Source organism: Lemur catta, chromosome 15, assembly GCF_020740605.2.
Source record: "Lemur catta isolate mLemCat1 chromosome 15, mLemCat1.pri, whole genome shotgun sequence".
Taxonomy (NCBI): Eukaryota; Metazoa; Chordata; class Mammalia; order Primates; family Lemuridae; genus Lemur; species Lemur catta.
Window position 1 is genome coordinate 40,275,190 of NC_059142.1, and position 25,144 is coordinate 40,300,333.

The following is a 25,144-nucleotide window of genomic DNA, read 5'->3' on the forward strand; positions in this document are numbered from 1 at the left end:
TAAATTGCAAGCTCAGCTGAGGCCCCAGAGACCAGGTTGACTGTGGAGTGGGGCCTGCGACAGAGGCTTGAGTCCTCTCTCTGTCCCTCCTCAGGGTGGTGTACCATGAGCTGGTGCTGACCACGAAGGAATACATGCGTGAGGTCACCACCATTGACCCTCGGTGGCTTGTGGAGTTTGCTCCAGCCTTCTTCAAGGTCTCCGACCCAACCAAGCTAAGCAAACAGAAGAAGCAGCAGCGGCTTGAACCCTTGTACAACCGATACGAGGAGCCCAACGCCTGGAGAATATCCCGGGCCTTCCGGCGGCGCTGAAAGGCAAGCTCGTCCGTCTGCTTCCTCGCAGCAGCAGCCTAGGCTTGGACTTGCTCTCACTGATGAAGGCTCTTCACCTGTCCTGTGACTGAACATCTCAACTGGGTGTTTTCTAAACTCGACTCATTTCTTCCCTGATTGTAAAATTGACCTGGGGATTTAAGCCTGGCTTTGGCCAGAGCCTCCGGCCCCCACCACCCCAAGTCTTGGGACCAGCTGGGAGCTCATAGCCAACATGGAGACACGATGCATCATCCTTAAGAAAGGGACAACTTTTGCAGCCCTGGGATGGGAAGGGCAGTATGAGCACCTGGCACAGGGACATAGTGAGGGCCCTGGTGCCCCCGAAGGAGGGAGCTGCTGTGCTCATCTTGAGTGCTGGCCCCACTTCCCGCCCCCTCTCCAACCCCTATACTTCAGCTTAACTCCCTGGGAATATTTATTTTCTTAAGGAAACAAAAAGGATGGTTTTCCATGACTGTTTCTTTTAGCTGAAAGGTTGGGATGTTGGCCTGGGCTCAGTCAGGGTGAGGGAGATTTAGTATTTGTGGCTCTGGTGCATGTGATGGAGAATCCTCTGAATGCCCTGAAACCAGAGCCCAGGGCCTCTTTAGGCTCGGACATGACGCACCGCCCGGACCTCCAGCCTCGTCTTACAGCATCTGAGCTAGCCCAGCGCCCAGGAGGCTCCCCCGTGACCGACCACATCCACGCCACAGAGTGCTTCAGTCTGGGTGCCTGAGTGGTTACAGATGCCACGTATTGAATACAGAAGGCTCGCCCCTCACTGCCTCCTACCACCGGTACCATGTGCAGTGTGCCCCACTTCCTTTTGATACATGCTAAGTAATGATATCACTTTTATTTCATTTTTATCTCCCACCCCCAGGTCCTCAATGGACTTTAACAAAGGGATTTTATGGTCAAGGCCTCCCTTCCCCCACCCCAAGCAGAAAGATGAACATAATACCCCTAGAGCCAGCTTGTGCTACCCAGTGTCTGTGCTCTGGGGCTTGTTCTTAGTGGCTTCTCCCTAGCACTTCACGGGGAATTGCCACCTCCTGGTGGCCCCCTCACAGCTCCTGAGGAGGCTCTTTACCTGGAGAAACATCAGGCAGGTCCTGTAGGCCAGGTTGTGGAACTTCTGGAAAGCTGGTCTGGATGTGGATCCCGTAGGGAAGCCCCTGGGAGGTGGGCACATCCTGCTACCACGTTGTCCCCACCGCCTCCTCCCACCCCCACGTTGGTAAGTTTTGAGATTAAGTAAATACTGAAAGTGCTGTGGAACTGTATGCCAGACACTAAAAGACTATTTGACATTTTTAGATATAAAGGAATGTGTTTTGTCACTGGGCAGCAAATAAACCACCATAAAGACAAAACTCAGAAAGAATCCAAGGGGGAGGGATATAGGCCAGGGAGTGTGCTGACTGCAGTTCCTGTCCCTTTAGTAAGGGAGTGAGCACCTCCAGTTCCATTGGAGTGTGGCCTTAGTGAGCCCAGGCCCGTAGTCAAGGGCCAGGACATTGTTGTGTTAACCCTGAATGCCTTGTGGGGAGACACAGTGGGAGAACCGATAGGTGAAACCAAAAGGCAAGCAGAGGCTGGGCACCCAGCTCCCCAGTCTTAATTCCAGCCTCGATCTTCCCTATTCAGAACTCCTGGGCATGGCGGCCCAGCCCGTCCCAACTGTGTGCCTGGCACAGACAGTGTTGGCACCCGAGGAGGGAGGTTTGGGTTTTAAGCTGAGGTTGAAAAGGGTGTTTGACAGGCCAAGTGTCGGGGATGGCGGGGCTGGTTATCTCTCTGGCTTCAGTGAGAAAAACAAGGATCCCAACTCTGTGGGTGTTCCTTGACCATCTCTACCCTGGAGCTGGGGTCACTTCTCTGCTGTGACAACACAGCTGGGGTCCGACCTTTTGACTGCGCCTGCTCTGAGGGAGAAGGGAGCTCCTCTCCAGATTTGGAAGGGGAGCTCGCCTGCTGCTCTCGCACAACGGGGCCCTTCTTTCTCTTCCTTGAACCAATATTTCCCGAGATTGAGTGACATCCCAGGAGAGGATGTGGGTCTCGTGCAGAGAGCTAGAATCTTCTTGGCCGTCAAAGTATACTGTTCACCCTGACCCAGCGGGAGTTGAGCTCAGGCATTGCCTGTACGTGCACATGTGCTGAGTCTGTGTTTGTGTATGTGGGGAACTGTCCCCCTGGGGCCCTGGTAAGCTCCACTGCTGAGTCAGGCTGCTTGGGCCAGGTTTGCTTCATTCAGTCTAGAGCATGCTTTGGTTTTGGCTGTCCCTCCTGCAGCCCAAAGAATTTCCTCCCGGTGGTTACTGTAGCTGTCTCATTGGATCAGTGCCCCTCCAAGCTTGAGGATTTGAACAAAGAGCTGTGAGGAGTGGCTTGTTAATGAACAGTTCAGAGGGCAGAGGTCAAACATCTCTGCCTGGGGAGAGCTTTCCCCAACCGCTTCTCATCCAACTCCGTTTTTTTTCCAAGTGTGCAGTCTTGGCCCTCAGAGTTTTATACCTTCTTCCCACCATGATAGCCTGGCTTTAATGTGGAATTAAATGATACATTTTTTAAAACTTGTTTTTTAAAATTGGTTTTCGGTTTCTTGCTCTAAATTGTAAGTCAGTACATTGATGATTTTTGTTTCTAGGGAAATAATGCGCTTTTATTTACAGGTAGTGGCCGAGAGACATCCCTTCCTGCAAGGCCTGCTGTGGTCTTGGGTTAGCGCTGGGCAGGGGCTGCTGGCAGGAGAGGCTCAGGCATTAACAGAGAGTCTGGTCGGCCCAACCTCAGCACAGCTGCAGCAACGGGAGAGCGCCTGTTTTGACCTGAGCCTGTCTCCCGTCTCCTGGGAAGCTGTTTACACAGGGGCTGGCTCTAGAAGCACCCATTCTGCCCCTCCCACCTCCTTCCTTGGCTGCCCTCTGTCACATCTGCTGTCACACTCGCTCCCTAGGTGGCACTTTTTCAGCCTTGCCTTTTCTAGCACCCCTTAAAAACTCAGCCCCAGGACTCTGGTCTCTCCCAGATTTGGTGAGGAGAATCTATGCTGTTTCCTACTCCCCCCACCTTAAGACCTAGTCTCCTCCTTTGGCCAGAACCCAGGGCCTGCTCTAGCCTCTCCCTGTACCTTCTTGCCTGGGTGCCTTTCTCCTTTGGTCCGTTCTCTAGACGAACACTTGTCCCCAACTGCAGCAAAAATAGCAACCTGGAGCAGGGGTGGGAGGGAGAACACACAGTTGGGATACACGTGGGGCAGCACGGTCATGGGACTTAGGTGCTCTAGGATCATAGAAGCCAAAGACCAAAACCCTGCCTGAGGAAGCCCCAGGAGGGAGGGCCTTGCCCCTCAGTAGCCGACCCCCTCCACCCCCCCCAGGGGCAGGGAGACCACTGCAGGAACCACGCTGAAGGTGGTCAAGTGGTGCCGTCCAGATACTAAGTGCCTTTGGTCCATCATTTCTGGATTCCCACACTAATCCGGGGATGGAGAAGAGCAGGTTATCATTAGGCTCATTTTTTAAGAGGAAACACAAAGTCAGAGGGGAGCTTCCTTTCTCTAAATCCACATGGGGAGTGTCAGGACCAGGCTCCAAACCAGTCACCTGCCCCTAAGGCCGGAGCTCTTCCCACCCCAGGTCCCTCCTCCATGACAGCAAAGAGGACACAGGAGAACTAACAGGAGAAGCAGGGGCTTTTATTAAGGTCTGGCAGATGTGGTGGAAGTAGAAGTAGAACCCCAGGCTTGGGCCTAGGGGAAGGCAGAGGGGAGGCTAGGGCCCCTTGGAGCAGGAACCCATCCCTCCCTGCCTCCACCCAGCACGCCACATCCCAGGTTCCTTCCTTCACCCTCTCCCTGCCTCTGGGAACAGAGCACCAAGAACTGACCACAGAGGCCCCCCAGGGCCACAGCTTGGGGCAGAGTGCAGAGTTCAGGCTTCAGTCTCCCCACAGTGGGAGATCTGGGGAGCTCAATGAACCCCCTCACCCCACTGCCAGAATAAAATAGGGAAGCTCCTTCTCTGTCCCCTGGAACAGAACAAACTCTTGTTCTCTGTGGTTGGGAAAAGGGAGTGGGGCTCGGGCCTCTAAGCAGGACCTGGGAGGAGGCCGAGCTGGACTCCCCGGGGCAAAGGGGGACCCCCAGGGAGTCCCAAGACGCCACCTTTAGATTTGCCCTTTCTCCACTTTTCCTTCCTGGTGACTCGGGAGCAGCCTGATGGGACAGTGGAGATCTGCCCCAGAGACATCTGTGGGTTTTGGAGTGAAGGTTTCCCCAACACCAAATTCATCTGTATGTACACAGGGCAGCACCCGCCTGCAGCAGGGGAAGCAGCCGCTGGGGGCTAATAGGAGTAGCCACCCTTGGGGCCAAAGGGCTGGGCAGGGCCAGCCAGCTCTGGGAGGTAGGCGGGGCTCTCGTCCAAGTGGGACAAAGGGACCGTGTCCTCCTCACTGACCGGCCGGTCAAACTCAGCCTTGAGAGCCGGACGCTGATTGTCCGGGAAGGCCAGAGAGAAGAGGGCCTCGGGCTCGCACACAAACTTGTACACGTAACGCTCGCCAGCCACCTATGGGAAGAGAGAGGGGCTGGTCGACCCAGGGGTGAGGGACGCACCTTCCTACTGGTCCAGGCAGACTTGTTCACTTCCCTTCTCAACCTCTCCATGCTTTGGGCCTTTCAGTTACTGCTTAGCACTTTTTTGGGAGAGGGGACCCTTGGGTTGTCCACAATTTCTTGTCTTGCTGACTGGCTCCTTATCTGCTCCTATAAACTTGCTGAGAAATGTTCTCCTGACCCTCTCCTGCATCACCTTCCCACAGCCACTGTCCCCACCCTCTTGTCCCTGACCCTCAGTCCCCTACCTTCTGCATGATGCCTTTCTCATAATAGTATCGGAGCGAGCGGCTCAGCTTGTCGTAATTCATGGCCGGCCGGTTCTTCTGGATGCCCCAGAGCCTGGCAACCTGGGGACAAAACAGTTTTGAGGTGGAGATGCTACCTCAGCAGAGGAAAAGCGGGGGGCAGGCCAGAAAGAGCACTTGAGAGCCCTGGTGCCAAGTGCTTAATCTGTCAGGAGATTAAGAGTAAGTAAAATAACGAAACCAAACAAAACAAAGTGCTAAGCTAGCCCTACAACCAAGCGCCAGGCCACTGATTCAGGCGTGGTAAGGATTCAGGTTAGGTAAAGCAAGGGTGGTGGTGAGGACACGTGCCACCGTTTCCCAGGTTCTCTCATCTCCAGGGCCGACAGCGGATGGCAAGGAGGGGTGGGGACATCAGAGAGGCCCACCTCCTCAGGCTCAATCAGCTTGAACTCCATCCCCCGGCCCGTCCAGGCAATGAAATGGGCATTCGTTGGGTCATCCAACAGGGCCACCAGAAACTGCCACAGCTGCAAGGCACCCCGGCGTTGGTAGGGTGGCCCCTCTCGGAATGCTCCAACCCCTTCCTGCTTGATGTCTCCTGGGGAACAGGGAAATAGGAGGCCTGAGGTTATGTCCTCAGCTCCCCCAAGCAACCTCCTCCCCTCTCCCCAGGGGTTTCCCCAGGGGGTCTCTCCAGGCCCTTTCCCACGGGTCCCACCCTCTGGAAACAAAATGAAATGTCATGTGATTCCTGTAGGGTTGTAGTTTGAGGGTGTGGATAAGACCCTGGCCCTCCCATGAACAGTCACTTCTCTGACCTTCAAATTTCTCAGGGACAACGCAGACATCATCTGGGAATGGTCGCAGAGGTTTCTCATAGCCATAGCCTTGTGGAGGAAGTTGGGGTTGTTCAGATCTGGGGGTTCACTGATATGAGACCCCAGAGAGTCCAGAGGGACTCCTGGCCAGGGAGACCCTCCCTCATGGCAGGGCTCCCTCCCCCAACCTGGAGGGCTTGGCAGGGGCAGGAGGGGGCTGTCTTACCCATGGCCCCATCACCTGGAGAGGGCCCGGAGAAGCCCTCTGTGTGGAGGTACATTGATGCACACCCGGCGACATCTGTGGGGGAAGAAAGGGTGATGTTACAAGTGGCTGGCGTGGAGCTGTGGGGCAGGGCAGGAGGAAGTCCTACACACATTCACCAGGTTCTTCCTGCCAGCCTGCTTTCCGGCGACTGTTCTTTTCCCAGTTGCCTGCCCACCACCAAATCCCAGGGGAAGTTCTCCCAGAGGGAGTGCGAGGCTTGAGCCCCGCGGCTTGAGGGCTGGGGCGGAGGGCATGGCTGGCAGCAGCTGGGGCTGGGCAAGCTGTTCCACAAGGCCCAAGATTCCAGGGAGCAGCTGTTTCCTGTGAGTTCAGGGGGAGGAGGGAGGGTGAGATGAACCTCCGGGGAAAGGGTTTGGTGTCCACGCCTAAGACTCCCTCGGAATGGGCAAACGTCCGGTCAGCAGGTCAGGTTCCCAGCCCCGTGCCTGCCTCTGTGTGTGTGTGTGATAGAGACACAGAGACAGGGACAGAGACAGAGCATGCGTGTGTGTGTGTGTGTGTGTGTGTGTGTGTGTGTTAGAGACACAGAGACAGGGACAGAGACAGCGTGCATCTGTGTGTGTGTGAGAGAGAGATAGAGACACAGAGAGGGACAGAGACAGAGCGTGTGTGTGTGTGTGTGTGTGTGTGTGTGTGTGTGTGTGTGTGTGTGATAGAGACACAGGGACAGAGACAGAGCGTGCCTCTGCATGCGTCTGGGGGACAGGCATTGGACATTAGGCTGTGTTTTCTCAGGTTTAACAGCAGAGCACATTCCACTTAATTTCGTTCCATTCCATAGGATAGAAACCTCCCCACTCCACCTCGGGGAGCCGGCTGTGAGAAGCCACCCGTTGAAGTCCCAACCCCTTCCCGCCCTCCCGCCTCCACTCCCACCTATGAATGAGGAGATGGTGAAACCCGACACCTCCGGGAGGAGGCGGGAGGGTGGGCTCATTCATGCCTCCATTTTGTGAATGGAATTCCTGACTCCATTCAAGAGCTGAGGGGGAGGGGCAGGAGTTCAAGGGCATGTAACACGATCCCCTCCGGTCTACAGCCTTTGAAGGTCAGCGGCAAGAGTGCCTCCCTCCTCCTCTCTCCATCTCACTGCCAAGCCTGGCTCAGGCTTGTGCCCCGGGTTTGAGGGCAGCAGCACCCATCCGGTTCTCACTGGGGCAGGGTTTGAGAGTGTGGGCACCAGGAAAGGAGGCAATTCTAAAGTTTTAGCCACCCTGAGCCTACTCTAATCTCTGAATTTATTTTTCTAATGCAATTTTGCACATAAACTCAGATTTGGGGATAGTAACCACGTTACAGAAACCAGGAGGAAAGAAGAGAAGGCAGGGTTTTCTGGGTCCTTCCTGAGAATGGTCCTCTCTCTGCACTTGGGGCCTTGAACTATAACTGTGAGCATGGCTGAGTGCACCTCACCTCCGGTCAGCAGCCAGGTGGAGCTAGAATTTAAAGCAGTCCCTACTTCTGGTACCCAGCTTTGGACAGGGTGGTGGGTCACCCTACCACTGGGAGTCTCAAACAGGAAGTGGAAACCACATGTTAACCCTGCGTTCCTGCTGGGAACTAGTAGGAAAGATGAGCCTGGCTAGTTTCAAGTTCATGATTCTCTTCATTCCAATCCCTTTGTATTTTCAAACTTCGGTGGGGATAGGGACCAAGGACATATGCTATGCGTCTTTGTATTTAATATCCTCCAACTCCACACATTCATGTTCCTGGCACAGTAGTTTGGTCTTAGTAGGTAACTAAAACCACAAACACCTGTTAAATAGAAAGCAATGCCTTAACTGCAAGCTACCCGGGGGTAGGATCTACAGCCCCCTTATCTTTTTATCTGAATATAAGTTTGCTAATTGAAAATGAGAATTGTCTTTTGAATTTATAAAAAAAAGGTGGGTGGGTGGGTTGGATGTATGAACTGGTAGATGGATGGGAAGGCAAAAAACTCATGGGGAGACGTTCTAGGCTTAATGGAACTCTTCACTTGATCACAAGCCACCCCACCTGGCAAGCCCACAAACATGACTTCATGCCCGCCCCGTCCCAAGGAGAGTCTCTTACCTGAGTCGTAGGCGAAGTCTGTCTGCTCCTGTTTGATCACCACCCCCGCCCCTGGGTACCTGTGCCCATTGACCCCGGCCTGGCCCACGGGTGGCTGGCCCGCCTGCTCGTACAGGGGGTCATGGTATTCCTGCTTGAAGCTCTGCTGGGGGTAGGGTGGGCAGGGCTCCGACAGCTGGTGTTGGTAGGGGGCTGGGAGGGGCTCCCGGCCCCCTCCCGGGGAAGATGTGAAGGAGTGGCACATGTCCAGGGGCTGCTGGAAGACGGAGCTGGATGTGATTGGATGAAGAAGAGAAGAGAATCTTAAATTAACCCCTCCTCAAGCTTGTCACTCTCAGGCTTGCAGAGTGGGCTCTGGGGGGATGGGTGTTAGTATCCCTCCCTCCCTGCCCCCCACACCAGGTCTCCATGGAGCATACTCAGGGTTTGAGGAAAAACAGGTGAGCCCTGGGCCCACAGGTGTGGTGGGTCTCTGAGTCTCCTTACCTGTGTTCCCCGAGGTACCCATGGCCAGGGTGGGGCTGGGAGGTGCTGGAGGATCTCAGGAAACTCCGTTGTTCTGCCCGGGGAAAGGGCTGCAGGGGCGACTGTCCAGGGGCACCAGGGGCAGGGGACTTGATGGCGATTTGTCTGGGGGGGTCATAGGCACTGGAGTTGAGGGGGAGACAGGAGTCAGAGGGCAGAGAGGCTGGGGGAGCATCTTTGATCCCTTTATTCCCAGGGATTACAGGAGGAAGGACAGAGGTGGCTGAGAAGGGACTAGCAGGAGCCACAGACTCAGCCCCCTAGTGAATTCTTTTTCTCCCTTCCTCGATTCTGAAACGGGGCCTAATCTTGAGAACACCTTTCCCTAGCTCAGAGCAACTGGTTTGAGCGGGACGGTGGGCCTCCTGGTGGAAACACACTCTGCTCTGGCCTTAGCGTGCGTCCCTGAGGCCCGCTGCTGCGTTTCCCATCCTGACCACTTAGAGGAAATCCTTAGCTGTAGTGCTCCCTTCCAGGGCCTAGGAAGTCCTTTCTGTTGTCTACCTTGCATCTCCACCGCTGCCTCTGCTCATGGGCACCTCCCTGCCTCCCTCCTCCTGACACCCTTACCCTACCCCTCCCCAGGGCGGGCTGGGGCTCACCTGGAATAAAGGCACTGCTCGCCATGGTGGTAGGGGAGTGGCGGCTTCCTGCTGCAGGACAGGGCCGGGTCAGTGCGGGGACTCTGGGGCTCCTTCTTGATCCTGGTGGTGGGGCTGTGGAAAGCTACTGCGGGGGTGGAGGGGGCAGAGCAAGGCCAGAGCATGTCACAGAAGAGACAGGGCGGGTGTCTGACACCTTCTGCTCTTTGAGGACCAGCTGGGTGACTGAGCAGCCCCTGCCCCTTTCTGGGCATCGGTTTTCTGGGATCTGCAGTTAGACACTTTTACGAACATGTTGGCTGTTTACATTATGTCGTGACTCATGTCCAATATGAACCAAAGAAACTGTCTTAAGTTCGACATTTAATGCAACCACAAACCCCAGGAAACACCTTCGCAGGAGTGAGCCCCTCCAAACCAGGGCCTGCGGCTTTCCTGAGTGCCCTGGAAAATTCCAAGGGAGGGAAATGGTTTTGGATTTGGGGGGTATAAAGAATCTTTCTTTTTCCGGTTAAGGCTGGATATCAGCCCACTTGAATGTCAGCTGAATAACATGATACACAGCCTCCTAGTTATCTGTGAAGAACACTGGCCCCTCCTGTGGCCCCTGCTGGGTTCTCAAACTCCAGCCACCAGGCCGAGCGGCAAAGTTGTTTCCAAGCCGGAGTGAGTCAGATTCCGTCTGACTGCAGCCCAATCAAACACCAGGTTTGTGATCGACTGTTCTCTCTCTGCTGTTTTCAATTCTTTGTGCCCTGTTTCTTGTCACTGGTGAAGACAGCTGAGAGCAGAGCATCTGACAGTAAAGCGGGGTTTCTCAACAGTGGCACTACTGACATTTGGGCCAGATGGTTGTTTATATTATGAGGGGCCGTCTGAGCACGGTAGCATGTTTTTAGCAGCATCTCTGGCTCTACCCAGGGGCCAGTAACACCCTGCCTTCAGTGGTGACAACTAAAAATGTCTACGGACATCACCAAATGTCTCCTGGCGCGGATGGGGGTGCAAAATTGCCCCCAGTTACATGAAAGTGACTTAGAACATTAGAACTGGGCCCTGGGGAGCTGGCCCAAGCCCTTCACTTCAGAGATAAGGAAATGGTGACTGCTCTGAGGTCACACAGCTAGGACAGGGCAAGCCCCAGATTTGAGCCAAGGTCTTCATCTCCCAGTTGCTGCTCTGGTCTTTGAGACCAACCAAGGATGGGGAGCCCTGACCTTCCCCGCTTTCTCTAGGGGAGAACAAGCTGAACTCCGAGCCTGGCTTCCTGCCCTTCCCTGCCCCAGCCCCTCTCCCCTGGGCCCTCTACTCACAGTTTTCTGAATGGAAATCAGGAACGAACTGCTCATCACTGTCTGGTACCTGAGCTGCAGAGAGAGGTCAGAGGTGAGTCTGGGTGGGGGCTCTGGCTGGTAGCCCCTGCGAGACATCATTACTACACCATTATTGCAGCCCTGCAGATGAGCACCAGCCCAGAAGGGGACAACAGCCCTCCTTAGACCGAAGGCAGCACGACCCAGGTCCTAGTGCCCTCCAGCTCTGCACTCCCCTGAGACCCAGGAGGGACGGCTGTGTTCTCAGAACCTGTCTGAGCAGATTCCAGGTTCTTCCTAGATGCTTTGTCTTTATTTCCTCCATCTTTCTGAAGGGAAAACAGCCCCACCCCTCAGAGTTTACAAAGCTCCCTCCAAGCTCAGGGCAGAGTCACCTCTGGGCTGGGCAGGCATTACAAGGAGTGTTTAGAATCACAAGGGGGAGATTCCAAGCTGGCCCCAGGAATCTGCATTTTAAACGCCCTCCCAGGTGATTTTGAGATGTACAAGAGTTCTAGAGCCTGGGGAAGGGGATGGAATGGAGGACAGAGGGACATTCAAAAGAGGGGAAAGAGGATGACAGTGAGAGAGTGGGAGGCTAGGGGCTGGGGCCCCTTGTAGAAGGCATATCCTACACTGGCTGGGCACACAGGTGTCTTGTCCCTTTGAAGTGCAGCTAGGGAGGGGAGGCTTCCCAAGCTTGGAGCTATGAGGAGCTCTCCCAGGGAGCCAGGGCAGGTGGATCCGGCAGGGAAACTAAGAACAGCAGCTCATCCATGGGTCCAAGCTGGACACTGGACTCTGATTTCTAGTTCTTATCCTGGCCTCCCCAGAGGTGGGCTTCTCACGTGGGTTCACAGCCAAGTACCTCCTTGATCCCGGAGACTTTGCCCACGTTTGCCCCTCTCTCAAAAATAAACAGATCGCAGCAGAAAGGGGAAGGGTAGACACCGAGAGGAACTTCCTGATAGTCTGGGAACAGAGTGGTTCTAAGGTGAAGCAAAGGAACCTATAGCCCAAGGAGACTGGACTCTCATTCCCTGGAGACTATTCTCAGATTGAGCAGTGGGGAAACTGATGGATGAAATGCCTAGAGAACGGCCGGTGAGGGGTATGAGATGGCAGGACAGCACCTCCACAGCCCTAGCCCTGTACAGACACACACCCCACCTCCTCTGCCTCCCCCTAGGCTCTTGAATTTCAGCCACAGTCTCTTATCCGAAATCCCTACTTCCGCTCTCACCTCCTACAGTCCGCTGCTCTGCACGTAGCTGTCAGAGTGATCTTTTTACAACAGAAATTGAATCACTTCTCTCTCTTGCTTAGGCATGAAATCCAAACTCTTGCCCTTGGCCTTGCCTACCTCTCTGACCTGCCTCTCCTGGACTGCGGCCCTCCAGTGTCCTGGTCCTTCCTACCCTCAAACCTACTGGGCTCGTTCCCTCCTCCCCAGATCCCTGCCTGACCTTTCTTTCTGGACATCAAGGTCTTAGCTCACTCTGACATCTCTCTAGAGGCCTTCTCTGACCACCAGGAACAAAGTGGTCCCTCTCGGCTTTCTACTGCATCTCTTTTGTTTTTTCTCTGGCACATATCCCCCTGAATTTATTCTTTATTTTTATTATTTTGTTGTTGTTGCTTTTTGTTTCTTTTTCTTTTTTTTTGCGCTGTCACCCTGGCTAATCATAGCTCACAGCAACCTCAAACTCCTAGGCTCAAATGATCCTCCTGCCTCAGCCTCCCAAGTAGCTGGGACTACAGGCACACGCCACCACGCCCAGCTATTTATTTTTATTTTTTGTAGAGATGGGGTCTCACTCTTTCTCAGGCTGGTCTCGAACTCCTGGCCTCAAGCAATCCGCACCCCTCGGCCTCCCAGAGTGCTAGGATTAGAGGTATGAGTTACCTCGCCCGGCCTGAACTTATTAATTTTTGTTTATGTCTTTATTGTCCATCTCCTCCACCGGAACGTTAAGCTCTATGAGGGCAAGAGCTTCATCTGTCTTGTTCATCTGACTCCCCAGCGCCCAGAACAGGGTCTGGCTCAGAGCAGACACGCAATGCATTATTTATTGACTGTGTTAACAAACACACAATGACCCCTTGTCCTGGGGCAAGCAGGAGCCAGCGTCCTAACCGCCCAGCCCGTCCCTCACCCTGCGTCTCCCCCCTCGTGGCACCACATGAGGTAACACTAGAGGCAGGTCCTCTCTGGGAAAGCACATCTTACAGGGATATTTTAGGTTGTGATAAGTTGCCCGGCCGGAAGATTCCTCACCGACTTGCTTTAAATACCAGAGGTGCCAAATGCTTTTAAATATAGCTTTATAGTTAGTTGATTTCTTGACAGAGAGATCGGGGAGAGGGAGCTGACGGATCTGGAGCCACCGGCAGCTAAGGGAGAACTTATGACAAGTCAACGTAATACAACTCCAAAGTGATTCAATAAATCACATAGATCCGTGGGACATGAAATCCCCTGGCCAAAACAAACACACACACAGCTGGTACACATCTTTTCAGGAGCCCAACACAAAGGCAGCCGTTTCAAAACTGTCCTGATTCAAGGATCGCCTGGACGTAGTTAAAAACAGGTTCCCAGTCTCCTCCCCGAGACTCCCGTTCCACAGACCCACGGTAGGGCCCAGGCACCTGGTGGCCCTTAAGAACAGGCATTTTGGGGAAGCACAAGGTAAATGGAAGGAGGCAAAAATCCGCTCAGCTGCCCAGGGGTGCAAGGCCCAGTCCCCTCATCCCTGCTGTGCTCTCCGGCCCATTCCCAGGCAACACCCCCAAAGGTGGCTGGGAGGTGGGTGACGGGGAGCAGAATGGGCAACATTTCCCTCCTGCTACCTAGACAAGGAGGGTCCCCAGGGCAGGGGGGGTGCACAACTAGAGGGGGTAGTGACGCTGACACACTCTGGGCCCCCTCTTGGGGCCTCATTAACTGCCGGTTTCCATTGAGGTAATGGGCTGGGGGCATCTACTGGCATCACTGGCTCACTGGTTCTGGGGAGCAGAGAGCCCTGGGGGTCATCTTGCCTTTCCTCCTGGCTCAGGCCTGAAAGGGTGACCAGAACCAACTGCCCCGCAGTCCCAGAGGAGGCCTCTTCCAGCACACGGATCTCAACGCAAAACAGGTGGTGCCATCCTCTGTTCCCAGAGCTAGGAGAAATCAGTCCCCGTTCAAGCCTCCCCCAAACACCGGCCTTCTCCCAAAGGGATAGCTCAGGGCCCTCAGTCACCCAGAGACTGTCAACAAGGCTAGAAGTCGGAACTCGGAGCCTCGAGTTCCTGGAGAGCAGGAGAATTTTTAATTACCATGTTTGGTCTTGAGTGTACACCACTCTCTTTATTTATTTGTTGACTTGGCTGAGTTTTGGCTGCCAAGCCAGTGTGCCAGGGTCTGTCCCCAGCTCCATCCTGGCACTAACGTGGAGTTTATTTGCCTGGGGATAAGGCAGATGATTAAGGAGGGGGTGGGAAAAGTGCCAAGCCAGCAAAGAGAGACAGAGAGAGAATTTTAGGGACTGTCCCTCCAACATGGGGGTCAGTAAAAGAAGAGGAGGGGCTTAGGGGCCTCCCAAGCTGGGCTCCAGAAGAATTGGGAGGTTAAATCACAGAAGCAGTGAGGCCCACCATAGGGTAGCCACCCACCTACACCACACGTGCCCCGTCACCTTCTCCCCAGGGTCCCACTGCAAGGTGAAGGGGTGGAGACATTCTCCAGAGTGCCAGCTCATTGTGTCACTGCTGGCCTCCCCTCTCACCCTCACCCCACCCCCACCCTGGCAGCCTCTGTACTGGAAGGAACCAGTTCTCTGTCTGTGGAGGGGACATTTGTCCCCAGGAGACTTCTAGAAGGGGAAGAGACAGAAAGATGGAGAAGGCGGCACTGTAGCTAGGAAAGACTCGAGAGGGGATTAACCTCATCTCTCCCCACAGACGAGCTGAGGCACAGGGAGCGCACACAGATTCACGTGTTCAGGGATGCACACACCCGAATTCCTTTCACTTCACTCTTGCGGTGACACGGCAGCACACGGGTGAGACGCCCCTCCACGTACACCCCCCACGTTCGGGGTCTCTTTTGGGACCCCACCAATATGACAGGAAAAAGGCAAAGGGCAAGGGACTGGGGGACCTTAGCGGAGGGGGGGGCGGTGATTCCTGTGAAAGTGGAACACAGACCTATCCCTTCCAGAATCTAATGAAAGCTATGGATCATTCTCCTCCTAGAACAATCCATACACCTTTGTGTATGGTGCACCCCCAACAATTGTATACACAGTGTCAGAGGGATCCAGGACCTCTGCAAGCCATCCACAAGGTTTCTGGGAAGCTACAGACCCCCCAGCCTCATGCAAAGGACATACATGGCCCAGAGTCAATGGTCCTTACTACCAAATAGACCACAAAGTCATTGTCCCCGGGGGTTCGGGGCTCCTGACATGCCCGCAAAGGAGCACTCGACCAGAACCAGCACATCTTTGCCATAGCCAGACAGTTCCTGGGCTCAGCCTGCCTGAGCCTGGGTCCCCCTGTAGCAGCTTGATCCTTTCTCCAGCATCTCAACGGATCCCAGGCACCCAGACATCAGACACGCCCTCCCAGCCTACTAGCCTCATTTCATCCCCCTCTGTCCCCCAGAAAAACCCCAACTCCAAAGATATGTGAGCTACCTCTACAGAGCCCCACTCACATTCACCCCCAACACCCAGACACACGACACTGAAACCGCAACCGCATCGGAGTCTCTCTATACCTGTCCGGGTGCAACCTGGGCATCCCCCAAATGCTGAATCTTCACAGCCCCACCCACACTACAAGGACCGGCTGCTCCTCTCCACATTGGGGCTGTGGAAGGAACCAAGCCGAGGGAGGGAGGTTGGGCTCTGGCCCCCATTCCTCCCGATGCGCCCCACCACTGGCAAGTTTCCAAAGGAGCTAGTCCCTCCCGGCCACCCCAAAGCTCCCTCTGGGCTGCCGGGGTCACTGACCTGGTGGGAAGAGGCAGGAGAGGAGGCTGGGGTGGTGCTGGGATGGTGCAGGGGGACAGGGCCCCGGCAGCTGCATCTGTCTCCGCAGAGAGAATGAGAAGGAGCAAGCGGCCTCAGCATCCCCCCTCAGGCCTGGCCGGCCATCGCCAGCTGGGAACCTGAGCTGCTCCCTCAGAAGGAAGGAGAGGGAACCAAGGAGCTCCTAGCGCCCCCCCCCTCCGCCTTGCAATCCCCACCCCCACCTCCCCACCTACTGGATTTAAATGTACAAGGACTCCCAGGGCAGCAGCATGTAACACACACGCGCACACGCACATGCTGTCACACTGACACATGCAGACAGACACACGTACCATCTCCAGACTCACAGCCAAGGGGTGGGGCTTTCAAGGTTGAGAGATGAGAGCATTTTCCTCCCCCTCCCATTGCAAACCCAAGCACAAATGGACCAGCTGCTGCCAAAATGCCAACCTCTGAGCCCACTCCTAGCTCCCACTGTGAGGACCTTCAGATGACAGACAAGGAAAGAAGCCTGGTGAGCTGGGCAGAAATCAGGTGTTGGGAAAGGAAGTCTTTGAGAGACCCTGGAAACTGACACCTCTGCATTCTTCAGCTCCGGAACCTTGGGAGGAGGATGGGCAGGCAGCTCTGAGCTGGGCCCAGGACTCACAGAGTTGGGAAGATGCACACAATACCCCCCAGAACCCCCAGCTTCCTCCAGCACCCATGAAGCCGTTCAGCCATTAATTGCACAAAATGTCTTGAGTGCTGGGCCTGTGCTAAATCGTCATGCTGTCAACATATATATTTTTGGGGTACCATAGTGGGTGACACAGACCAGACCTACTCTGGGTCCAAGGATCTAGTCAGAGATCTTTTGCTTCTACTCTAAGCTCCTACAGATGGTTCAGAGGAGTTGGATTTGAACTTTAAAAAAATCACCAAAGAAAAATACCCAGGGTGGAGGGACAGGGAGATCCTAGGAAAGGGAAACAACCCCCAAAAGGGGTTCCTAGTGTTTCGGTTTCTCAGTCTTCAGAGTATTAAAATAAAATGACCCTAAGATGGGGGTGGTTAACCCTTACCCCTTGAGGCTGCCTAAAACACCATTCCGCCCCCCACTTGCAGCCCCACCAGGGACACCCAAAGGTCCCAGCAAAACCATGAATCCAACCGGGAGAGTCCCCAGAACACACTTCCCCACCCAGAAGAGATCCAGCCACTGACCCCACCGCAGCCAGCCCTCAGCTAACAGCCCCAGCACACAGGAAGGGGGATTCAGCCTGGGGGGAGGAATTCAGGAGGGCTGGAGGAGGGAGGACAGTTGCCATTAGAATTACAATCAAGATTATTCGGGGAGAGAGCCCTGGGCCCTCTGTGCCAAAGCTGCAGAAAAGATTTAAACTTTTGTTGTTCTTTTGGCTGGGACAGTAAATTGGCGCGGAGGGTTAGGAAGAAGACAAGCCAAGGGGATAAGTATCAATGTTTTGGCACCTCCTGGAAATAGGTAAGGAACTAATCGCTCCTTCTCTTCATCCTCCTGTCCCTCACCGCTCTCCCCCAGAAACACCCCCAATGTGCACCTAGGCCTGGCAGCTCCTGCAAAACAAACTTTGCAAGTGAAAATTTCAACCAGGAAAATGGGCCTGGGGCCAAGTTCCATTCAAATAAGCAAATACCCCACACAATGGTCTGATTCATCCCCAGGCCTAGTTACACAAGCCTGGCTCAGGGCAGAGAAAATAAATATCAATATAAGTGTCCACGCTGGGCGCGAAGGAGAGCGGAGTGGCAAGGGACATGGGGAGGGGACCTTGGAGATTGCTTGAGGCGGGGAAGCGGGGAGAGAAAGTGGGCTAGGTCGGAATACTAGAGGCTAGAGAACCCTCCAGCCCTCGATGATGGAAAAGGTCACAAAACTACTCACCTTCGGCGAGCCACGTCTCCTGGAAGTGACTTAGATCCTGGAAGAGATCTGGGGGGTGAATAATGGAATTAGAAGGTGAGGGGAGGGATGGTGAGAGAAAGGGAGCCCCGGCAAGTCCCGGAGAGTCCTCTCTTGGGGAAAAGGGCCAAGAAGAACGACCAGCGTCCCTCCGAGGAAGAGTCTTTTTGGGAAACGGGCAGGGATTCCAGAATCGGCCCTCGGGGTGTGTGTGAGGGAAGGTCGCGGTTCCTCTCCCTGGCTCTTTACCTTCGGAGTCGGGGGGCGGCAGGGAGCCCGGGTCCATGAGCTTCCCCAGCGGGACCGTCAGCGCTTCGCGCAAGCTCCCATTTCCGGGCGATTTCTGAGAGGAGGAGGGAGAATGACCCCGAGTCACCCAGAGGCGCCTAGTCTGGAGGGCAGGGTTGGGGTCCCGGGGTGACTCAGGGGCGGGGCAGTCCAGGACCCCGCTGGGACAGCGGGGAGGGGTCTATGGGGAGGACAGGAGCTGGGTGCAGGGCGGGGGCGGGCGTGGAGGCCGGCGCGGCGCTCACACTGCAGAAGGTGTAGGGCACTTGCTGGTCCAAGTATCCGCCTTTCATCCTCCGCTCCATCCGGCCGCTCCCTCCGGCCGCACGGCCGGGGCCCCGCGCGGGGGCCGAGACCTGGGGGGAGGGGTGCGGAGGGGGCTGCGTTCGCACACCGTCCTGGGAGGGCTGCGGTGGGGGGTAGGGAGGGGTGGCGGGGAGGGGGCAGTCCCGAGGCTCTGGGTCCGACGGCGAAACTTCTCCGACTCACTGGGGCGATGGGGAGGTTTCCGCCTGCTGGGCAGTGCGCCACCACTACTCCCCTCCCTCCACAGGCCCAAGGAGGTCCCACCTGCTCCTGGGAGCCGGGCTCGTCGTTTCTGCTTTCTGCAGCCCTGCTCTGCCCGGGCTCGGTTACATAAGACGTGCATGTGTGTGCGTGTGTGTGTGTGTGTGTGTGTGTGTGTGTGTGAGTGCGCGCGCGCGGAGGAGCGAGCGGAGGAGCGGGCGAGGCGCACACTATTGCACGCCCACCACGGCGCCCCCCTCCAACCCCGAAGCCCTGCGCCTCCCACCCCCGCCCTGGAATCCGCGGAGGCGGGCGGTGAGAGTGGTGCCCTGGAGGCGAGGCGGGGAATCACAGACACTGTCCCTCCCTCTCCCTCCCGCAGCCTCACCTGAGGCCGGGGCGTCTGTGCTGGAGCCGAGGGGGCTCCCAAGCGTACCCCAGGGCCGGCACCGAGGGCCGCCGGGCTAGGCCGGAGCGAGGCGGCCCCGGCCCCGCGTCCCCCGCGCACCGGCTTGTTTTCCGGGCGCCGCAGACAGTTGTGAGCCCGGGGGAGCAGCTGATTGGTGCATTTCCTTTGCCTGGGCCTCGGCGCTCTCTCCCCCCACCCTGTTCCCTTTGTTTCATTGACTTTTGTGAATGAAACCCCAGGGCCGGGCACGCCCGCCAATCCGGAGACTCGCCCTGCCGAGCCGGGGGGGCGGAGTTTCCCAGCCGCGGGGACCAATCAGAATGTAGGGGTTGGCTCTTGGCTTCATTCACGGCTCGGGCTCCCATTCATAAAAAAATAAACTCCTCGCGGCCGGAGTTCATTCATAAAGAGCTGAGAGAAAAGGAGGGAAGCCGAGGACCCGGCGGCTTTTCTGTCGGGCTGGCTTCTGGGTCCGAGACGCCGCGATCTCCTCCGGCTGGCGTCTGCACACGTCCCTGTGCATCTGCGTGTACGTGGGAGTACGAACACTTCTGTGTGTGCGCCCTGGGGGAAGGCATGCGGGCTTGTGTGCTCAGAGGAGCTATAATAACTAGCGTTTATGAAGCGCTCCGCTTCCACGTGCTCGTTTCGTTCCCATAACCGGGCGAAGTGGATCTATTGTTTCCATCTCACGGACAGTAAAAATGAAAGCTCAGAGAGGGACAGTGACTGGTCTGAGGTTACTCAGCTAGTCAGCACCGCTAGGTTTAGAGCCCTAAATTCCCCACAGTCTTGTACAGCCCTCTGAGGCCATGATTAAATGAATTAAGCTATGTGACAAAACCTGACACACAGTAGGTGCTCTCGATAAATGTAAATTGGCCTGGAATCCAGGCTTTTCCTCGAGAGTCTGTGCTCTGCAGAGCTATTTTGTGATCCACTTTTTATTGATTGCAGCGGAAACCAGAGGCCCCAGGAGAGACAATTTCTGAAATTGTGGCTCTCTCTCAGCCATCTTCCCGCTTATCCCAGAGCAAAGATGGAGTATTAGGGAGCAAAAGCCCCAAATGGTCTGATGATCTAGGGACAGGATGCTTTTCAGTTTTGGACAAGAAGCTGGCCACAGTCTCTGTCACCTCGTTCATTTACCACTTCATTCAATAAACATTTATTGTGCCAGACACAGTGCTGGGTGCCAGGCAGGCAGCTGTGACCAAGATGGATGGGAACTGGCTGCATGGCTGCATGGATGCAGGCATGGGGGCACACAGGACATGAAGCCTTGAAGGTCTTTTTTTCTGAGACAGTTCTCTGGGTCTTCAGTCTATGCACCCTTTTGAGGAGAGTCTAATTTTGCATGCTGCCTGTCTGTGATACACACAAGAGACTGACCAAACACCAGGCCAGTAGGGGTTGCTTTCAAAATTCATCTAATCAAACACTCCTGCTTTACAGATGAGGCAGTGGAAATTCAGAGGAGATGAGACATGCAATTTCTTTCAGCCAGTCTGGTCAGAGCAGAGTCTAGAACATCCAACTGCTGGTACCTGTTTAAGGCTTATTTCACAAGATGATTTGGGGCAAATGAAAATAAACTTCCCTCTCTTCTCTGCTGAAATGGTCTTTTAGGCTGTGTCTTTTGTCCCTCTCCCCCAGGAAGCCTTCCATGATAGCTTGAATCAGTTAATTAAGGCTCCATACAACATTCTTGCCTGTATCTCTGGTGTGGATGTCTTTCATTCTGCCTCATGGTGTAGACATCCCTCTGTATGGAGAACTCTTCAGGGCCTGGAGGAGGTTTCATTTGTCTCTGTAAGTCCTCCTGAGCCTGCTTCATGCTTTAAATGTGGCATGAAATGCTTGTGCAATGAATAGGCACAATAAAGACCAAACTAATCGAGCTTAGCAGGAACCTTGCACGAGGAAAGAGGGACAAGCCCAGGCAAATCCCAGCTTTGGGCTGGATGGAACCAGTTTAGGGAAGAGCCTGAGTCCTGACCAAGAGAAATAGGGGAGGAGGGCAGAGGATTCCTCCTGGAAGGCAGTTCTGATGTGGTCTCCATGACAATGAAGAAGATTCTGGTGGGTCTTTGAGCTGGCACTGGGTACTCCAGTCCTCCAGCCAGGGCCTCTGTAGCGGTGCCCCTCTGGTTCCCAGTTCTTACATTTCTCTGGAGGGCCCCTGGCTCCCTGGAGAGTAAGTGTCCCCTCCGCATTCCCCGTCCTAGCCTCTGACCTAGCATGCAGGCAGAGTGAGAGAAGATACCGCTGTTGCTCCAACTGCTGTTTGTTACTGGCCTCTGATTCGATGCCCAGGTTCGGAGCAGTGACATCTCCAAGGGGAACATTCAAAACTCTTTGAAGGTTGGAAGTAGTGGAGAGAGGAAGGAACAGAGAGGCTGAAGTTTTCTGCTGGGAATCACATCACAGTAACTGCCACATACTGAGCGAGCCCTGTGCGCCATGCCCTGCTCTAAGCACATAGTTCATGCAACCTTCGCAGCCATCCCATAAAGTAAGTGCTGTGATTGTCACCCCCATTGTACAAATGAGGAAACAGGGGCCTCACAAACAGACATCCACCGCAAGGGCCCACAAAACACACTAAGGACACCCAAAACAGACTCACGGGAATGCAGACACCTTGAGAGAACACACGACAGGCCAGATGGAGGACACACCTGAGCCAGAGCGCACACATGGACACACTCAAATGAAGGATGCTCACAGGTACTCCCTGGACACACAGCATCATGGAGTTCACACACACAACATACTTTCTGACCCTCTCTGACACACCTTTGGTGGGGATCGCACAGGTAAATGCTTCCTTCCTCTAATAGACTGGGGGCTGGACTCTGGCCTGTTTCCCAGGGATCTAAGTTACCAAATGTAAATGTACGTTTTCAATATGCAAATATTCATACAAAGGCAGCCTGAGGCTTGCTCAGGAGGCTGGAGGATCAGAGCACAGGGATGGGTGGGAAGAAAGCTATCGGAGGCCCCTGGATCACACAACAGGGGGGTTCAGGACCTGAGCCTGTCAGAGAAGCAGTGTCTCACCAGGGCAGGTTCAGAGAATGCGTGGCAGAGGGTTGGGTTAGCTGGGGACATTCTGTGGGTGATCTACGCAGCCTGACTGTGAGGGGAGGAGGGACATGCCTTCAAGGCCTGGCTTTCTCAGGGTCTGGAAGAGCTAGAGTCCCAGAAACTTAAAGAGTGGAAATCAGAGGGCAACCCAGGGAGACATCTCAGTAAGGCCAGGTGGATGAGACAGATAGGTTCAGGTGGTACCTATGTCCCTGCAGCGTTTCCCAGCCTGAAGCGTTTCCATCACCAGGGGAATAAACTAGTCAGCAGGATCAGGTGGTAGCGCTGGAGGAGGGGGGGCCTGGGGCCTTCTCCAATTGCTGGTGGGTCAGGATGACCAAAAAGGGCCACTCTTAGACTTCCCTTTTTCCTTGTGTCACCGTTCCCCTTTCACACTGCTTCCTTTAATCTGCAGGGGCTCCGAGTGCGGGGTCTGTAGTGTGTGCTCCCTGAAGTAATTGCTGCATTGCGGTGTGTGTGTTCATTTTTCTGAGAAGAGGATCTGTAGGCTTTATCAGGGTCATCACAGAGTAGATCGTTGATTCCCCTGCTCCTGTCCTCCAGGTTAGGTAGGAAGCACTGCTCTAATTTTTTTTTATCGTAGATGTCTTTACAAATATCTTGTCAATACCTGTTATCCTAAATGTAGCTGGAAAGGCGCCACTTTTGGAGAATGTGCTCGGAAGGAGGGAAAGCCACTCTGCTCGTCTTGTTCCTTTCCACCTTCCACTCAGCCTGAGGTCTCTCCTGAGACCCCACAGAATGGGGTGGGAGGCTCTCCCTCCAGCCTGCCAGCTGGGAGTGGACTGGGCTGAGAGGAAAGGCACAGGTGAAGCTGATGTCTAGCTCGGTTTCCCCCAGAGGCACCTGGTGGAGGAGGATAGTCTATGGAGAAAAGCTCCAAAGATGAGGCCTGTCTTTCCCTAGGGTGGTATAGGGGTGGGGTATCCTCAAGAGCATTGGGAGAAACAGAGGAGACGATCACCCCAGACCGATCGCCGAGGTTTCTGGTTTCTCCTTGGGCAGATGGAGCAGACCGAGCTGCGGTCAGAAATCTGAAGTGGCAGGTCCTGGTCTCCCCCCCCACACCCCGCCCACCTCCCCCCCAGCCCTCCTCAGATGCCCATCTGTGTGTGATAGTATAACATCTCCAGAAGTAGAGGGATGAATACAATAGCCTCTCTCAGACCAAGCCATACTCTGGGACTGACCGTTTTAGGATTTTTTGTGGGGGGATGTGTCACCTTTTGGGGAGCTGTAATTGGAAACTATCAGAAACTCAGCATTTTAATTATTAATTAATGAATTTATATAGATGGGGTCTTGCTATGCTGCCCAGGTGGGATTGCGGTGGCTATTCTTAGGCGTGATATCACTACTGATCAGAATGGGAGTTTTGACCTGCACTGTTTCTGAACTGGGTCAGTTCACCCTTCCTTTGGCAACGTGGTGGTTCCCCGATCCCGAGAGGTCACCATACTGATGCTGAACTTAGTGGGCCACTGGATCAGCACAGCGCACTACATCCCAGACCTCCTGGGCTCAAGCGATCCTCCTGCTTCAGCCTCCCGAGTAGCTGGGACTGTAGGCTCAAGCCACCATGTCCAGCTTTAATGTTTTTTTCCCCCCACTCCCCTCCCTCCTCCTCCGGCTTTAATATTTTTAAACCAGGTTGAATACATGTGTCCTCCTTTCATCTGGAATATTGTCCCAGGAGAAAATGTGGAGCCTAATGCTGGAAGGCCAGAGACCAAGGGTGTCCCGAGGAAAGCAATTTTTATTTTTAGAAGGTGTTGGTGACTTCATCTTTTCCTAGTTGCTGCCTGCAGCAGCTCTGAACTTCCCAAAAATGCTGAGCCTTCCTTGTCCTGTCCTGTGTCCTCCTGTTAGATTTCAGCCCTCTCTGTTTCTAGATGAAGCACCCAGCTCAAGGCCAGGCCCTCTCTGAAGGCTGCAGGATATAAGATTTTTTTTTTCTTTCCATCTTTTTCCCTTTCTGTCAAAGAGAGACAAACGGACAAATGCCAGCAGCCTGAAGGATGAGACGGAATTGGTGTCAGTTGGGCAGAGTCCAGGATGCGCCCCGTTTTAATTAAGTGCAGATTTGAATTATGAGGGGCCATCGCTCCTGCCGGGTGGGGCTCTGCTGAGGGAAGGTGATTTCTGTCGTTAGAGCCGAACGCTGCGCTGCGAGAGTGTCTATATTTGCTCTTGTCAGGAGTCATGGGCAACTGAGTGGACTCCCAGTTCGCTAAGGCAGGGGCGGGAGACCCCTGAGCCGGCAGAAACCTGGGGGCTTGACTCTGCTTGGAATCTTTCTGGGTAAATTGTGGTAGTGGGTGGGTGGAGGTGGGGGGAGGGAATGGAGAAGGCAGAATTCCTGGTTTTATTTCTGAGTTTTATTTTATTTTTTTCAAAAACAGAAACTCTTCTGTCTCCCCAGCCCCTGCCTGCCCCTGAGGCTGGGGTTTTCCTGCAAAACTCAGGGAGCTGCTGCTGTGGATTTATTTCTCCTGTTGATTCCCACCTACCCCGCTGGCAAGCCCAGCCCAGATTTATCTGGTAATTCACAACTGCGACGCGGCCCGTGGAACCCAGAGCCCAGGAAACGATGCTCGCTGTGGGTGAGGGCGCCGCTGTCTCCTCACTCCGCAGGACCGTGAGCCTGGGTGGAAAGAGGATGGCAGAAAGGAAGGACATAGGGGGATGCATGCTGAGAGGACACAACACCTACCTAATCAGAGGGGACCAGCCCTTCAGGATCCCAAACTGAGTGTCCTAAATATGGTGTCTGCATGTGTGCTTTGCACTTTATTGTTTTCCTAAGTCTTTTCAGATATGTTATCTTATTATATTTTCCCAGCGTTCCTCAAAGTAGGTATTTTTAGTTCCATTTTATAGTTGAGCACTCTAAAGTTCAGAGAGCAGTTTGCCTCCTGGCTCTGGGGGCGGGAGAGGGACCACCCAGCTCCACCCGGCTCCACCCAGCTGCAGGGGCAGTGGCTTCAGAAACAATAGCGAGCTGTTCCTACCAGTCCTCTCCCTAGTCCTGAGACATCCTGACCCCACCTGACCCTCTGCTCCTTGACATTTCCTTTTCGTGTT

The 25,144-nt window shown here is 54.6% G+C and overlaps 2 protein-coding genes across 8 annotated transcripts in view; one reads left to right on the forward strand and one right to left on the reverse strand.

Moving 5' to 3' along the window:
* The window catches only part of DHX8 (DEAH-box helicase 8), a 30,306-nt gene extending 27,407 nt beyond the window's left edge, over positions 1 to 2,899 (forward strand). Inside the window, exon 23 of one of the 2 annotated variants that reach the window (XM_045526661.1) lies at positions 95 to 2,899. In XM_045526661.1, the coding sequence (XP_045382617.1) occupies positions 95 to 314 (220 nt within the window). In that variant the 3' untranslated portion in view covers positions 315 to 2,899. The remainder of the gene's footprint in view (positions 1 to 94) is intronic. The other variant, XM_045526662.1, reaches the window with a different exon arrangement.
* Positions 2,900 to 4,002: 1,103 nt separating this feature from the next.
* On the reverse strand, positions 4,003 to 19,143 carry ETV4 (ETS variant transcription factor 4). 6 transcript variants are annotated; one of them, XM_045526664.1, is made up of 13 exons: positions 18,929 to 19,143; positions 18,279 to 18,389; positions 17,995 to 18,088; positions 17,728 to 17,775; positions 10,801 to 10,854; positions 9,488 to 9,614; positions 8,847 to 9,008; positions 8,361 to 8,629; positions 6,240 to 6,314; positions 6,014 to 6,082; positions 5,621 to 5,793; positions 5,193 to 5,294; positions 4,003 to 4,897 (listed from the first exon to the last, which is right to left on the reverse strand). In XM_045526664.1, exons 2-13 carry the CDS (start codon positions 18,336 to 18,338, stop codon positions 4,673 to 4,675), a joined length of 1,458 nt encoding a protein of 485 aa, XP_045382620.1. In that variant the 5' UTR covers positions 18,339 to 18,389; positions 18,929 to 19,143; the 3' UTR covers positions 4,003 to 4,672. The 6 variants fall into 6 exon arrangements, with proteins under 6 accessions (XP_045382620.1, XP_045382622.1, XP_045382621.1 ...); XM_045526666.1 differs by lacking the exon at positions 18,929 to 19,143 and adding an exon at positions 18,604 to 18,699 and having other exon boundaries at positions 8,847 to 8,990; XM_045526665.1 differs by lacking the exon at positions 18,929 to 19,143 and adding an exon at positions 18,604 to 18,699 and having other exon boundaries at positions 6,255 to 6,314.
* Between the last annotated feature and the right edge of the window lie 6,001 nt (positions 19,144 to 25,144).